The sequence below is a fragment of the Myxocyprinus asiaticus genome, chromosome 41 (assembly GCF_019703515.2).
Source record: "Myxocyprinus asiaticus isolate MX2 ecotype Aquarium Trade chromosome 41, UBuf_Myxa_2, whole genome shotgun sequence".
Classification (NCBI taxonomy): Eukaryota; Metazoa; Chordata; class Actinopteri; order Cypriniformes; family Catostomidae; genus Myxocyprinus; species Myxocyprinus asiaticus.
Window position 1 is genome coordinate 33,330,641 of NC_059384.1, and position 17,737 is coordinate 33,348,377.

The 17,737-nt window shown below is 37.9% G+C and overlaps 1 protein-coding gene across 6 annotated transcripts in view; it reads right to left on the reverse strand.

The window, feature by feature from the left end:
* The window catches only part of LOC127431841 (histone-lysine N-methyltransferase 2C-like), a 257,762-nt gene that overhangs the window by 135,682 nt on the left and 104,343 nt on the right, over nt 1-17,737 (reverse strand). For all 6 annotated transcript variants that reach the window (XM_051682432.1, XM_051682434.1, XM_051682436.1 and 3 more), the window contains exon 6: nt 37-188. In XM_051682432.1, coding sequence (XP_051538392.1) covers nt 37-188 — 152 coding nt within the window. The remainder of the gene's footprint in view (nt 1-36; nt 189-17,737) is intronic.

Genomic DNA, 17,737 nt, shown 5'->3' on the forward strand with positions numbered 1-17,737 from the left:
CGACAGCCAATCAGACTCTAGAGCATGGATACTAACCAGTGGGGTCGAACAAAGATTCAACGTTAATGTCATCGGGAAGGCCAATTTGGCCGAGTTCATCCCAGAACTTGCGGCTGAGCTCCTCGGCAGCGGGGTCTGTACTACCGGGAGCTGACGTTGAGTGCAGACCGCTGTCTGGTGAGCTGACCCTGAAGGAGGAAGTGAATAAGAGAATAAACAAACCACAAAAGAATATTTCAGCTATGCTGCCTGCTCCTCTCTCAAATTACAAACACTTGGCAATTTACTTGTAGACGACAGCTTTCTAATCGTGTTTCAAGAAGGCCTATGGTGCAACTAAAACACCCATGAAGCCCTGCCTGAAACAATGAGGTACGGGGTTATCACACTTGGCTCCAGCAACAAGGACTGGCTGTTTAGAGGCAAAGTATGAAAGAGAAGGAGAGGGAGAGTGCCGGAAAGGGGTGGGGGGCCTGGAATGACTGGTTTCTTGGATGTGGCTCTGAGAGAGAGAGCCACTGAGACTCAGAGAAGCGGAAAAAAGGAATTAACATTTAAAAAGGGACCTGGTTTGGAGAGGGCCAGCCAGGAGTGGGCTGCAGCGGGGATGGGATGAAAGACTACTGTATGTGATCCCTCCTCTGTCCTGAAGATCTGCATAAATATAAATAACCCACTTGATGTGCTACTTCCTCTTTATGAAGGTTTACATCATAGTAGGAGGGACAAAAGAGATGGGAATTGAAAGTAGTCTGGTTCTAATTTAAATGAACATTTCCATTAACCTTCTTGGTTTATTTTAATTTCAACATGATGCAATTAACTGACAATTCGTGAGTCTTTTTCATCACTTGTAAGAGTCACTCATTCACAGTGGTTTTCCAATTTCAATAAATGATTCCAGTACCCTAAAGGAATGTTCCTGGATCAATAAAAGTTAGGCTCAATTGACAGCATTTGAGGCATTTTGTTGAATACCACAATTTTGACTTATCGCTCTTTTTTTTTTTTTTTTAAATAAGCAAAAATCAAGGTTAGAGTAAAGCAATTACAATGGAAGTAAATGGGGACAATTTGTGGAGGGTTTAAAATCAGAAATGTGAAGCTCTTACATACATTTTTCTGTTAAAACCAGTTAAGCTATAAAGTTGTTTAAATCATCGTTTTTATGCTCGTTTGAGGGTTTACGGCATTACATCGTCATGGGAACAAAGTGTAAAGTTGGCTACAACTTTACATAGAAAAGGTTAATAAGCCATTTTATCACACTTCAATCGTTCACACACATTTTGTTTACATCTTATGACTACACTTTTGAAACAGTGAGTATTTTAATGTTTACAGATTGGCCCCATTCACTTCCATTGTATGTGCTTTACTGTAACCTTTTATTAAAGAAAAGGATGGACAAGTTGAAATTCATTTTTGTGGTAATCAAAATTATGCCACAAATGCTATTGATTCGGCTTAACTTGTATTGAGAACCTGGAATATTCCTTTAACAATTCCAAAGACATCTCTTTTAGTAGTGCCACCAACGAAATTGCAAAGCCTTCCAAAAGGTTTCCTGAACACCATTGGTGAAACAAACATAGTCCCACTCCAAACTCATGCCCCTAGTTGATCTATCAGCACTCTTCTGTTAATGGAATCGAATGCCATGCAAATGATTAAGTTACAGTATTCTTTTTAAAGGAACTGGCTCTGAATGAAGATTTAAATATATAAAAGTCTGAAAGGCAGATTAATAAAAACCATCAAACTCTATTTAATTCTAAGGGTCAGAGAGAAACTGGTCATGACAAACAATGACTGTTTTACAAGCAAAAACCTTCAGGAAAAACAAATGCTACAAAAGGGTAGCGAAATATGTACTGCAAATATCAAAATGTACTGCAGCAGTCACAGTTAAAAAAATAAAATAAAAAAATGTCCAAGATGATGAATGAGTCAAGAGAAATGTCAATTAAAAATGTAATTCATTCAGTAATGAAAAGTACAACTAATAAGTGATTAGCTTAGCAACATGCTAACATCAAACTCCACTAGAATCAACTCTTGAGTGTTAGCCACATCTACAGATCGCAACAGTATGGTTCCGGAAGTAAACATCCCATTCATTTTCTGCTTTGCTTCAATGTTTTATGGGACTGTAGCTAATTCCCTCATTAAAATAGTACACAGTCTTGTACCTTCATCTTTTTGTCCAATTTTCAAATACTTTTTCAAATCAAAGTTTGTAATATTGTGATACAACTCAGAGCTGTTGGCTTGGTTCATGGCCTGAATTCTTTTATGTATTTTTTTTTTTTATTTTTTTTTATTAAATCCCTATGGAAGACATTAATGAATGGGAAAATAGTTCCGGAACCAAGATGGCGGATAAAGTGGGCGGGCACTGTTGTGCTCTATATCCCTATGCTGTGAATCAGTATACTGTGAACACGAATTCGGGCACTAGCAATGGTGTTCATCCACTGAACATAGGGACACTTATGACTCATTTACCTGCAACACAATAACAAGCTCACACATTCAAGCGCAGCTGTTATTAATCAGCACCATCACTGCATAAATGACACTAATGTTAATTTCCATTGAAGATATTCATGAACAGTGATATTATGAAAGATAAATGACATTAAAAGACATAAAAATAGGAGTGTATTTTAAACCTACTTTTAACAACTCAAATTTTTAAAAGATTGTTTCTCTTCCATTGTAATTATGGAAGACATCTAAACAAAGATAAAATAAGGCTTTGTCATCATATATTTGCACTTGTGCTCATCTTCTAATGACTTGAAAGACTTCAGAAGACATGACGACATTTCCGGTAAGGGAACATAATGAACAATGATGCTCCCTGGTTTTTACGGTGCATTGTGGGATTTTTTTAGGGAGCGAATGTTTCAATGCAATGGAATGATTTTGCGATTGTGACCGCCCTTAAAATGGCTGACTCACTGATCAGTGCCCTGATTACTGAACTAGGAAGCTGGATCTCTGGTCAGATGAAACAAAAATTTTACTGCTTGGCCATAATGACCATTGTTATGTTTGAAGGAAAAAGGGTGAGGCTTGCAAGCCGAAGAACACCATCCCAACCGTGAAGCATGGGGGTGGCAGCATAATGTTGTGGGGGTGCTTTGCTGCAGGAGGAACTGGTGCACTTCACAAAATAGATGGCATCATGAGGAAAGAAAATGATGCAACACCTTTGTTGCAAAGCTTGGTCGCAAATAGATCTTCCAAATGGACAATGATCCGAAGCATACCTCCAAAGTTGTGGCAAAATGGCTTAAGGACAACAAAGTCAAGGTATTGGAGTGGCCATCACAAAGCCCTGACCTCAATCCGATAAAACATTTGGGGGCAAAACTGAAAAAGCATGTGCGAGCAAGGAGGCCTACAAACCTGACTCAGTTACACCAGTTCTGTCTGGAGGAATGGGCCAAAATTCCAGCAACTTATTGCGAGAAGTTTGTGGAAGACTACCCAAAACGTTTGAACCAAGTTAAACCATATATAGGCAATGATACCAAATACTAACAAAGTGTATGTAAACTTCTGACCCACTGGGTATGTGACGAAAGAAATAAAAGCTGAAATCATTCCCTCTACTATTATTCTGATATTTCACATTCTTAAAATAGTGATCCTAACTGACCTAAGACAGGGAATGTTTTCCACGATTAAATGTCAGGAATTGTGAAAAACTGAGTTTAAATGTATTTGTCTAAGGTGCATGTATACTTCGGACTTCAACTGTATGTGTGTGTATATTATATATATATATATACACACACACACACACACACACACACACACACACAGGTGGCCAAAAGTTTGGAATAATGTACAGATTTTGCTCTTATGGAAAGAAATTGGTACTTTTATTCACAAAGTGGCATTCAACTGATCACAATGTATAGTCAGGACATTAATAACATGAAAAATTACTATTACAATTTGAAAAAACTACTTCAAAACTACTTCAGAGAGTTCTCATCAAAAAATCCTCCATGTGCAGCAATGACAGCTTTGCAGATCCTTGGCATTCTAGCTGTCAGTTTGTCCAGATACTCAGGTGACATTTCACCCCACACTTCCTGTAGCACTTGCCATAGATGTGGCTGTCTTGTCGAGCACTTCTCACGCACCTTACAGTCTAACTGATCACACAAAATCTCAATGGGGTTAAGATCCATAACACTCTTTTCCAATTATCTGTTGTCCAATGTCTGTGTTTCTTTGCTCACTCTAACCTTTTCTTTTGTTTTTCTGTTTCAAAAATGGCTTTTTCTTTGCAATTCTTCCCATAAGGCCTACACCCCTGAGTCCTGAGTCAATGAAGCTGTCAGCTGAGGATATATGAGGCGTCTATTTCTCAAACTAGACTCTGATCACAGTCCAGGCGGTGTGTGGAAAAAAAGCTCGGAGGATCATCAGAGACTCCAGCCACCCGAGCCATGGGCTGTTCTCACTGCTACCATCAGGCAGGCGGTATCGCAGGATCAGGACCCGCACCAGCCGACTCCATGATAGCTTCTTCCCCCAAGCAATCAGACTTTTGAACTCTTGATCTCCCACGATCAAAATACATCAGCACTGCACTTTATTAATCTTACTCTTATATCTCACACCGGACTGTCATAAATTATATTCTTATTATATTATATTCTCTCTTAACAACACACTGGCAACTTACTATCAACCGACAGCCTGAATGTCAATACAGTACAATACAACCTACTGTACATTCTATATATACTATATATATATTTGTTTTTCTTTTTTTTTTAATTGAATAATGTGTATCTATATTGTGTGTATTGTATACTGTACAGTGTATGTTATTATTTGTTTATTGTGTTGTGTGTAATTGTGTATAACAGATGTTTAAATTGTGTTGTGTTAATCTGATGTTATTGTAAATTGGTATATGTCTCATCACTGTCACGACTGCTATGTTGATCGGAACTGCACCCAAGAATTTCACACACCATTGCACTTGTGTATATGGCTGTGTGACAATAAAGTGATTTGATTTTGATTTTTGATGTACTTATCCTCTTGTTTAGTTGTACATCTGGTCTTCCACATCTCTTTCTGTCCTTGTTAGAGCCAGTTGTCCTTTGTCTTTGAAGACTGTAGTGTACACCTTTGTATGAAATCTTCAGTTTTTTGGCAATTTCAAGCACTGTATAGCCTTCATTCCTCAAAACAATGATTGACTGATGAGTTTCTAGAGAAAGCTGTTTCTTTTTTGCCATTTTTGACCTAATATTGACCTTAAGACATGCCGGTTTATTGCATACTGTGGCAACTCAAAAACAAACACAAAGACAATGTTAAGCTTCATTTAACTAAACAGCTTTCAACTGTGTTTGATATAATGGCAAGTTATTTTCTAGTATCAAATGAGCAATTTAGCATGATTACTCAAGGATAAGGTGTTGGAGTGATGGCTGCTGTCTAGATTTGATCAAAAATGACTTTTTTCAAATAGTGATGATACTGTTTTTTACATCAGTAATGTCCTGACTATACTTTGTGATCAGTTGAATGCCACTTTGGTGAATTAAAGTACCAATTTCCTTCCGAAACAGTACTCCATTGTACATTATTCCAATCTTTTGGCCGCCAGTGTTCATATATATATATATATATACACACAAAAATATCCATGCAGATTCTTCGTACAGCTAGACGGCAATGATTTGTGTAATTATAAACATGCTGAAAGTCATGTACACTATTGGTCGGTATGGCCACTATTTCTATTGCTCTATGATGAAGTGAAGCAAGAAGTTTAGCACTTCTTGCACAAAGCTCAGCAAACAAGTAAAAGATCACAATATAGCACAGTTTTAGATCACAATGCAATATACAAAGAACCTGACAATTATTGTATTACAACCCAGATATGAACATACTATCAAATTGCCCGTTCCCTACTGAAACACACTCTGAAACACAGAGTCTTTGCTATTTCACTGTATCAGTAATGTCATTGCACAAAACACATTTTCTTTCCCTGGGGGTTATTTCCCACCTATAGTTTCTCTATGTTAAGTCCACCTTTGCACTCTCCACCTTAAATGATATGTAGTGGTCCTCATTCACTCTTTCAAGCTGTTATTGTTTTCACTCCTTACTGCCTTGTCAATAACTGGCACAGTTCCAGATCACACTGACCAATCACACACCTCCAACACAACAATCCACTGCCTGTTGGCAGGCTGCCAGACACTGCACAGAGAGCATTACATCATCATTCCTCAGGGAGGCGCCTGATTGGTTGAGAGGAGCAGAGCAAATTAGGCATTCATCCAATGAGCCAGAGGGTTGCTGCGGACGGGAACTTTTGACAACAACAGGTCACGTGGTCCTTGAGTATACGGTCTGCCGGTGGAGTTATCCCTTATGGATTTCTCCTTTAACCTCCATCTAGTAACTATCATCAAGCCATTTTGGCACCGAATTAATTGACCCAAATTGAATTGTGGCATTGGGTTCATTAGCAATTCCCAGCGTAAATCTGGGTCAGAGCACTCTTCATCCCACTCCATCAGAAAACACAATGGAAGAGAACACAAGTTCTGCTTGACCCAGAACTTCTGAGCAGCACAAAATCGTTTTCTGTCCAGTCAAAGCTACAGCCATTTCAGAATGATTTAGAAAATGCAGTTATGCTGCTTTTGTCCAAACCTCAAGCAAGGAATTTTTGTGCTAATTTGAAGTTATAGTTCATCCAAAAATGAAAATTCTGTATTTTACTCACTCTCACATTGTTACAACCCTGTCTGACTTTTTTTCTTAGTTATTTTGGAGCATGTTCATGCTGTTCTTTTTCATACAACCAAAGTGGATAGGAACTGGAGCTGTCAAGCTCCAAAAAATGTCAAGCACCACCACTTAAAGCACAAAAAAAGTAGTCCATATGCACTTTATTCCAAGTTCAATAAAAGTTAAGCTCAATCGACAGCATTTGTGGCATAATATTAACTAACAAAAAAACAAAACAAAAAAACAAACAAACAAAAAAACAACAATTGACTCGTCCCTCCTTTCTTTAAAAAAAGCAAAAATCTGGGTCACATTGAGGCACTTACAATGGAAGTGAATGGGTATATTCACAAGAGGTAAACAATGTGCATGCTAACATGCTTTTAGTGTGACAAAACTGCATACTAACCTTTCTGTGTAAAGTTACATCCAATTTTACAACTTCATTGCCATGATGGTGTAATGTCAACAAACCCTAAAACGACTGTAAAAATTTCCATTTAAACAACTTTACAGCTCAAATAATACATTAATTGTTCTGTTTCAAAAACTTCACTTTTCTGCCTTTTAACAATCCAAAATCTGGCCCCATTCACTTCCACTGTAAGTGCCTCAGTGTAACCTCGATATTTGCTATTTTTAAAGAAAAGGAGGGATGAGTCGAAAAACATTTCTGTGGTAATTCACATTAAGACACAAATTGAGCTTAAATATGCATTTTGGACCGTCAAAAAATGGAGTACATTCATTTGCATTGTTTAAAGGAGGAGGCCTGAAATGAAATCCTAAAAGTCTTCAATTCTGTTTTGATGAAGAAAGAAACTCAGATACATCTTGGATGGACTGAGGGTGAGTAAATTATCAGCAAATTTTCATTTTTGGGTGAACTATTCCTTTAATAATATGTACGATTAATTAAGATTATAATTGGCCATTATTTTCATTTTTTAATGCAGTTTATCTAATAATATATCAGCAAGTGATGGAAAAAGATGGCTAGTGTAGTATTTATGAGAAGTCATTGAGTCGTGGTGTGATTTAATTATCATAGCTCAAGAATGTAATATTACTAAATCAAGTGTGCAAATGATAAATGTTGACATATATTTATGTAAAAATCACATTGAATCAGACCTAACTGTTAACACTAAAGGCCAGTGTTGGGTAAGGTACACAAAAAAGTAATCCATTACAGATTACTAATTACTTATACATTATAATGACATTACTGATTACTTTGTCGTAAAAGTAATCACATTACTAATTACTTTTCTTTTAAGTTACATTCTAAACATCCCATAGAAAAGTTTGTTTTTTTGCTTAACAAATTCAAAATAACATCTATATTAAACTGATACACTCCTTTCAGCTGTCACTGAAACAAAGTACATATTAACATAATTCATGTTTTAAATGTATTCAACATAATGTTATTTAAAAATATGTGTAGCCCAAGTAATGTATGCAACAGTAATTAACTTAACTGAATGTCAGTAACTGTAATCTGACAACAAGAATTAAATGTAATGTTTTACACTTTTTTTTTTAACTAAAAAGTAATTACAGTAACAGTAACTAATAACTTTATAATCAGGTAACACCCAATACTGCTTAAAGGTGCAGTATGTAACAATTTTAATGTAATATTCGCCTTTTTTTGCCAATGTGTGAACAGCTTGTAAGGCAACTTAAAAAATGAGCCCTTCCCATACTTCCTAGGTTGCCTATTAAAGCCTGTAGACTGATTTTCATGCGAAGGGAGCGGGTTGCCAGGAAAATCCAAAGGATATGACGTTTATGCATGCTCCCGAGAGCCTTGCCTTAGTGCATCTCTTCCGATATTCAACAGCGACAACAAACTGCAACACCTGGTAACGTTATCTTAGAGATGGAATCCAGCAAATGTCCGGCTCCCAGCACAACACTGAGTCCTACACAAACACCGAGTACGCCAAAAAAAATATTTCTACTGAATCCAGTCTGGCTAAGCGGGAATGTGATCGTGGTCGAGCGAAAACTAGAGTGAACATCGACAGGGCATTTGATTCCTGGAGAGACCTTCGTTCGGTTTTGGGGATCAAAACTGACCCTGAATTGGCATTCTTCTTATTGGACAGGTAAGCTTACATAACTGCAAAGCATGTGAGATATAGTGCCATAAGGATTGATCTGTGTAATTTTAGCTAACTTGATCTTGCCTGCTAACGCTGACGAATTGCAAGCTACCTTGCTTCGTAACTTTCACATAATCTTCTCTTTATACTAAAAGTCAGGTATACAGGATCAATTTAAGCAAATATGCTGGTTTCTTGATCGTAGTACAACATATGACATACAAAACATACAATAGTGCAACATAACGGTGCAACAGTAAACTGTCTGGTATAGTTCAGTAGTATGTAGCTGTATGTGTGTATGGGTGTGTAGTGCTGGGCAGTGTTGGGTAGGTCACTTAAAATTAGTCATCCACTACAAATTATAAATTATTTCTCAAATTGTAGTGAGATTACTAATTACTTCACTGAAAAAGTAATAACATCATAATGTCTATATTACTTCCTTGTTCATTGTTACACACAAGTCATACACTCACCTCACATTTTCTACTTCACAATGACTCATTACGGGGCCATAATTCATCAATTCTACATAAGTAATATATCAGAAATAACCATAATCCTATAATGCACTTAAAATTAAATTAACTGAAAGTCAGCAACTGTAATTTGATTACAAAAATTTTAAATGTAATAAATGACACTCCTTTTTAACTAAAAAAGTAATTATATTACAGTAACTAATTACTTTGTAATTGGATTACACCCAACAATGGTGCTGGGGAAATACATTTTATATTTTTAGTGTGTTTTATGATATTTGGAGCCATTCAAGTTCGGTTTGGAATGACATGAGGGTGAGTAAATAATGAAAGAATTGAGAACAGGGGATAGAGAAGAGAGTATTAAGTTAAGAGGTAGGATTGTGAAATCTCGGCCCTCACCACTGAAGATGAACATGGTTTCCAGCTGCATTGTGTTTAATTATGCGACGCAACTACACAAGACATTCTAATAAGATAGTGGCCAGCACAGCACTCAGTATTGTTTTAAGCTCTGCAGGGGCCACTGCTTATTAAACAGGGTGCTTTTAGACCCCACAGCAAACAGAACCTGTGAACACCTCTCAGCTCTCACCTCAACACCACCTCATTACACATCTCAGCTTAAAGCCATGTGAATCAAACACTCGAGAACCACACCAAACCACCTCCATTAACACCACAATCACCACAACTTCATGCGCTTTCACCATTCCACTTATGCATATGCAGCCAGATGAACCAATATTTTTGTTGCATTTTCCAGGAAGAGATAGACTGGAAATTTTAAAGGTGTATACATTCTAAACGTTTTAGTCAATTTTTAAGATTACACTAGCACAGTGGTTTTGATCTCATGGGTCGTGACCCAAAAATGGGTTACAGTTATTTTCATGGACAGCCTAGTATAATTGTACATACAGTTGAAGTCAGAAGTTTACATACACCTTAGCCAAATACATTTAAACTCAGTTTTTCACAATTCCTGACATTTAATCGTGGAAAACATTCCCTGTCTTAGGTCAGTTAGGATCACTATTTTAAGAATGTGAAATATCAGAATAATAGTAGAGAGAATTATTTATTTCAGCTTTTATATCTTTCATCATATTCCCAGTGGGTCAGAAGTTTACATACACTTTGCTAGTATCTGGTAGCATTGCCTTTAAATTGTTCAACATCTTGGGTAGCCTTCCACAAGCTTCTTACAATATTATTTTGGCCCATTCCTCCAGACAGAACTGGTGTAACTGAGACAGTTTTGTATGCCTCTTTGCTCGCACACACCTTTTCAGTTCTGCCCACAAATTTTCTGTCAGATTGAGGTCAGGGCTTTGTGATGGCCACTCCAATACCTTGACTTTGTTGTCCTTAAGCCATTTTGCCACAACTTTGGAGGTATGCTTAGGGTCATTGTTCATTTGGAAGACCCTTTTGCGACTGAGCTTTAACATCATGGCTGATGTCTTGAGATGTTGCTTCAATATATTCACATAATTTTCCTTCCTCATGATGCCATCTATTTTGTGAAGTGCACCAGTCCCTCCTGCAGCAAAGCACCCCCAAAACATGATGCTGCCACCCTCATGCTTCATGGTTGGGATGGTGTTCTTCGGCTTGCAAGCCTCACCCTTTTTCCTCCAAACATAACGATGGTAATTATGGCCATTTTGTTTCATCAGACCAGAGGACATTTCTTCAAAGATCTTTGTCCTTATGTGCACTTGCAAACTGTAGTCTGGCTTTTTTATGGTGGTTTTGGAGAAGTGGTTTCTTCCTTGCTGAGCAGCCTTTCAGGTCATGTCGATATAGGACTTGTTTTTCTGTGGATATAGATACTCGTCTACCTGTTTCCTCCAGCATCTTCACACGGTCCTTTGCTGTTGTTCTGGAATCGATTTGCACTTTTTCGCACCAAACTACGTTCATCACTAGGAGACAGAATGCGTGTCCTTCCTGAGCGGTATGATGGCTGTGTGGTCCCATGGTGTTTATACTTGCGTACTATTGTTTGTACAGATGAACGTGGTACCTTCAGGCATTTGGATATTGCTCCCAAGGATGAACCAGACTTGTGGAGGTCCACAATTTTTTTTTTGAGGTCTTGGCTGATTTCTTTTGATTTTCCCATGATGTCAAGCAAAGAGGCACAGAACAAAGAGTTTGAAGGTAGGCCTTAACCTGTTGATACCTACCCCTTTTTGAGCACAAACCATGAAAACGACATACCTGAACTTAAATGGTTGTATTTACTGGACCCTTTGGAGTATAGACACAGTTGTAGTATCTTTTGAAAGAAGACACTTGGGGCTTTATTTCCCAAGTTTCAGAATTAATATATGTTTTGTTTTTTGTTTTTTAGTTAGAAAAGCTGACGTTTATAGTAAATGGAAATATTTTGTGCTGAACATGTTTTCATCATCTAAAAAAAAACAATATAAGTGCCAAGACAACCCAGAAGTACAATGTCCTCAAAGCCACAAGTCTAAAGAAGTTATGTTTCAAATCTGAAGACGATCTAACAAAAAATGAGGTTCCTGCAAGCTTTTTTCTCTGACTAGGGACAAAACCTAAAACGGCCACTTAGTAACAAAATGATCTGAGGACTAGAGAAAGCTATTATAGTTGCTGAATAAAAAAAAAAAAATTCAAATCTACCGGTGCAATATATACATCAAGCGCACCATTTGAATTGTCTTCTCATTGGCTAAACGTTTTGTCCATCAACAATTTACCACAGGAAAAAATTGCTCGCTGTTTTCATAGTAAAAGGCAAGACGACACAAAATCTGACTGCACTACTTGGCTATTATGAATAAAACCACGCCCCATTTTTAAAAATAGACTTTGGAGATGGGCTCATTTTGTTTATGAGACTCTAATATATAAGATCATATACAGTTTTACAACATAAATGCTGCTCAGATTGCATAGGTTGTTGAAGAACAATGATGAAGGGTAATTCTTTCAGGCGAGATATCATGTAAACAAAGGAGAATATATCAATATTTCTCAGATACACTTTTATGGACAAAAAGTGCTATTGGATGTTTTTCACTGAACGCTTGTCATGGACAATTTACCCAAGTGTGGTGAACTGGATGCATCTAGCGATCGCGTTTTCATAAAAAAGGTATGAAGTTCAGTTTTGATTTAGCATGTTTTCATTTGTACTCCTGGCAAAAATAACCAGATTACTGTTTCTGGAGCATTGCTATCGTGAAACAGAGATCAGATATCAATGTTGAACCCTTAGACCTTTGAAAAGATGTATAATATTTTAACATTAATTACATTTATATACAGTAAATTATATAGTAAATGTAAGCAGAGTGACGTCACTCCCGAGTGCGGGGGATAGCGTACCAACAGGTTAAAATACATCCACAGGTACACCTCCAATTGACTCCAATTAGCCTATCAGATGCTAATTCTCTAACTGCCTAAAGGCTTGACATCATTTTCTGGAATTTTCCAAGCTGCTTAAAGGCACAGTTAACTTATTGTATGTAAACTTCTGACTCACTGGAATTGTGATATAGTCGTAAGCTCGTTGGTAAGGTTTCGCGTCACGAAAACAATCTATCTGTAATCAATTGTTGGAAAAATTACTCGTGTCATGCACAAAGTAGATGTCCTAAATGAATTGCCAAAACTATAGTTTGTTAATATGAAATGTGTTTTAATGACTTTAATCAAAGTGCATGCAAACTTCCAACTTCAACTGTAGTGAGGGTAGCAAAATAAACAGGGATAAACACTTCCCATATATTTTGTTGTTGAGTCAAATGCTGTGCATCCAATAAAACTCAAACTTCCATTATTTTAGGTCAAATTCATCTGTCACTTGATAATATCACTAATACTAATACACTAACTGCCCCAGTGTTTGTTGGCTCAACAGTGATGATTTAAGTCCTATTTCTGAACTTTTACCTGCAGACTGTGCATAGTTTAACACACCAAGTTATAGTGGACGAGGTGGTGGTATAGCTGTGGTCTCCAAAAATCGACATAAATGTCGATTATTACCACCTGAAGGGTATCAAAATTTTGAGGCCCAACTGTTTGTGACAGATATGCCTACTCCCATTTTATGTATTCTGGTATATAGACCGCCAAAGTATAATGCATCTTTTATTCAAGATTTCTCTGATTTATTATCTATGGTTGTTCCTACATTTGACAACATTTTAGTACTTGGTGATTTTAATATTCATGTTTGTTGTCCTTCGAAGCCTTTGGCTCGGGAATTTTTGTATCTTATTGATTCATTTAATTTTATTCAATGTGTTTCTGGGACCATTCTCATCAGCGTGGCCATTCTTTTGACCAGGTCCTGCGTATGGGTGTACTGGTTTCAAATGTGGAAATTGCAGATAATTGTTTTTCTGACCATAGTACTATTATTTTTAATCTGTTGATGGATGATAACCTTCCAAAACAGAAAAGTTATGCACAATGTTCCCGAGTCATTAACTTTGTCACAACTAAGGCTTTTTCAATTGCTTTTAATGACCATGTTTCAAGGAGTACTATTGAATGTGTATCTTTTGAAATGGGAGTAGAGGAGCTAGTTAATTTGTTTGATTCTGTCTGCACTGACATACTGGATTGCATTGCACCATTCAAATTAAGAAAGTGCAAAGCTAGATCCCCTATAAACACGCGATAGGTGAGACATGAGTGTAGAAGGGCAGAACGAAAATGGAGAAAGGATAAATTGCAGGTATCCTATGAGATTTTTAAAGATTGTTTATCCAAGTACCAAGAATCAGTGAAATTAGCTTGAGCGAACTATTTTTCAAATATCATTACAAAAAATTCTCATAACTCTCGGGTATTAACACCATTAATTATGTTTTAAAACCGATGGACACCGATTGGACTCCATCCATCAATAGAGACTTGTGAAAAATGTCTTCACAAGATTATTGGAATAAGATCTGTGATTATATGTTTATAAGCGGTCCCAAACTGTATGCCAGCTGTAGCTGGGACTTTTGAGGAGTTCGAACAGGTCTCACTGTCCTGCACTTTAGATGTTGTGGGTGCACTGAAAGCCACTTCTTCAAGAGATGTGATCCCTCCCAAACTGTTTACTGAGTTGATGGGTACTATTGGCCCAAGTATACAATCTATCATAAACTGTAGTCTAATGAATGGTGATGTACCGTTAAGCTTTAAGCGTGCGGTTGTTCAGCCCCTGCTTAAAAAGCCAAATTTAGACCCCTTGGATTTAAATAACTTTCGGCCTATTTCGCAGCTGCCGTTCTTATCTAAAATTTTGGAAAGGATAGTTTTTAAGCAGTTAAATCAGTTTTAATGCAGAATAAAGTACTGGACAAATTTCAGTCGTGTTTTAGAGAACATCACAGCACAGAATTAGCCCTTATTAGGGATTTAAATGGTATTTTTATGTCATGATTCTGGAAATAGCATGGGCTTAGTTCTATTAGACCTTAGTGCTGCATTCAACACTATTGATCACACCATTTTGATCGAGCACATTTGACAATGTGTCAGTAAGGAAAAGCGCTAAAATGGTTTACGTCTTATTTGCAGCATAGGAGATTTTCAATTAAGGTGGGAAATCTATTATTGTCCTCTGTCCAGGTTTTATATGGGGTCCCACAAGTTTCGGTCTTAGGACCGCTATTGTTTTCTTCATACATGATACCACTCGGAGCAATCTTCATATCACATTTAAGTGGATGATATGCAAATGTATCTACCGCTTAAGGCAGGTGATAATATGTCAATTCAATCTCTGATGAAATGTCTAGAAAATGTTAAATGCTGGATGAGCAGCAGTTTTCTCCAGCTGAATGATAAGAAAACTAATATTATAATGTTTGGCAGTAGTGGCTGTGCTGAAACATATAAAGATAGTTTCGGGCCCTTATCTTCTAATGTGAGGAACCAAGTGAGAAATCTGTCTTTTACTGTTGATTCTGATCTTAAATTTGAAAGACAAATCAACTCTGTGGTGAAGAATGGCTTTTTTCAGCTTAGGAACATTGCCAAACTGAAATCGGTCCTAGCTTTTAAGGACCTTGAAAAAGTTATTCATGCTTTTGTGTCCTTGCAATTGGATTATTGTAATGCACTGTATCTGGGGGTCTGTCAGTCATCTTGGTCACGACTGCAGCTTGTAAAAAATGCTGCAGCAAGGCTGCTAACTAATACCAGAAAGAGAGATCATATTACTCTGATCTTAGCCTCTCTTCACTGGTTGCCCATTAAACAGAGAGTAGAATTTAAGGTTCTGATGTATGTATTTAAAGCATTACATGGTATGGCCCCAGATTATATATCGGAAATGATGATTAACACTCTTCCGTGAGACCTTTTAGATCTAATAAGCAATTGATGCTTAATATTCCACAGACACGTTTTAAGGGTAAGGGTGATTGTGCATTTGCTGCGGTGGCACCGAGATTGTGGAATGCTCTGCCACTGTCGGTTAGATCATCGGACATGATAGGAGTATTTAAGACACGTTTGAAAACATATTTATTTTTTGTGGCATATGAGAGTTGATAGAATGTTATGGCCTTGTCTATGTGTATGGTGTGAATTGATTGATTGTTGTACTGTGCTTTTATTATCAGAATCAGAATCAGCTTTATTGCCAAGTATGCTTACACATACAAGGAATTTGTCTTGGTGACAGAAGCTTCCAATGTACAACAATACAAAAACAATACAAAACAGCAGCAAGACATAGATAATAATAAAAACTAAAAACTAATTATACACATACATAGACACACACATACATACATATACACATACACATGGGTAGTGCAAATATAATACAATCTGTTATGTACAATGCAAATACAAATCTGTTGTGTACAGTGCAAATATTTTTTTTTGTTTTTTTTCCCCAGAGGAATGAAATGACAGAAGAGGTTGGATGTGTTGGATAAATATAAAAAAGACTAAACTGTGTGTTGCACATAGTTATTGCTCAATGGGGCAATTTAACTGTTCATAGATGGATAGCCTGAGGGAAAAAACTGTTCCTGTGCCTGACGGTTCTGGTGCTCAGAGCTCTGAAGCGTATACCAGAAGGCAACAGTTCAAAAAGGTAGTGGGCAGGGTGAGTAGGGTCCAGAGTGATTTTTCCAGCCTTTTTCCTCATTCTGGAAGTGTATAGTTCTTGAAGGGGGGAAAGGGGCAACCATTAATCCTCTCAGCAGTCCAAACTGTCCTTTGTAGTCTTCTGATGTCTGATTTCGTAGCTGAACCAAACCAGACAGTTATTGAAGTGCAGAGGACAGACTCAATGACTGCTGAGTAGAACTGTATCAGCAGTGCCTGTGGCAGGTTGAATTTCCTCAGCTGGCGAAGGAAGTACAACCTCTGCTGGGCCTTTTTCACAGTGGAGTCAATGTGGGTCTCCCACTTCAGGTCCTGTGAGATGGTAGTGCCCAGGAACCTAAATGACTCCACTGCTGCCACAGTGCTGTTTAGAATGGTGAGGGGGGTCAGTGTTGGGGTGTTCTCCTAAAGTCCACAATGATCTCCACCGTTTTGAGCATGTTCAGCTCAAGGTTGTTTTGACTGCACCAGACAGCCAGCTGTTCAACCTCACTTCTGTATGCAGACTCATCGTCATCTCGGATGAGGCCGATGACAGTGGTGTCATCTGCAAACTTCAGGAGCTTGACAGAGGGGTCCTTGGCGATGCAGTCATTGGTGTAGAGGGAGCAGTTGGGAGAGCACACATCCCTGGGGGGCACCAGTGCTGATTGTACAGGTGCTAGAAGTGAGTTTCCCCTGTCTCACAAGCTGCTGCCTGTCCGTCAGAAAGCTGGTAATCCACTGACAGATAGACATGAGAACAGAGAGTTGGTGTCATTTATTCTGGAGTATAACTGGGATGATGGTGTTGAAAGCTGAACTGAAGTCCACAAAAAGGATCCTTGCATATGTCCCTGGTCTGTCCAGATGTTGCAGGATATGATGCAATCCTATGTTGACTGCATCATCCACAGACCTGTTTGCTCAATAAGCAAATTGAAGGGGATCTAGAAAGGGTCCAGTGATGTTCTTCAGGTGGGCCAACACCAGTCTCTCAAATGATTTCATGAACACAGGCATCAGGGCGACAGGTCTGTAGTCATTAAGTCCTGTGATTTTTGGTTTCTTTGGGACAGGAATAATGACTGAGCATTTGAAGAGGCATGGGACTTCACACTGCTCCAGTGATCTATTGAAGATCTGTGTGAAGATGGGGGCCAGCTGGTTAGCACAGGATCCAAGACACGCTGGTGAGACACCATCTGGGCCTGAAGCCTTCCTCGTCTTTTGTTTCCAAAAGATGCGGCTCACATC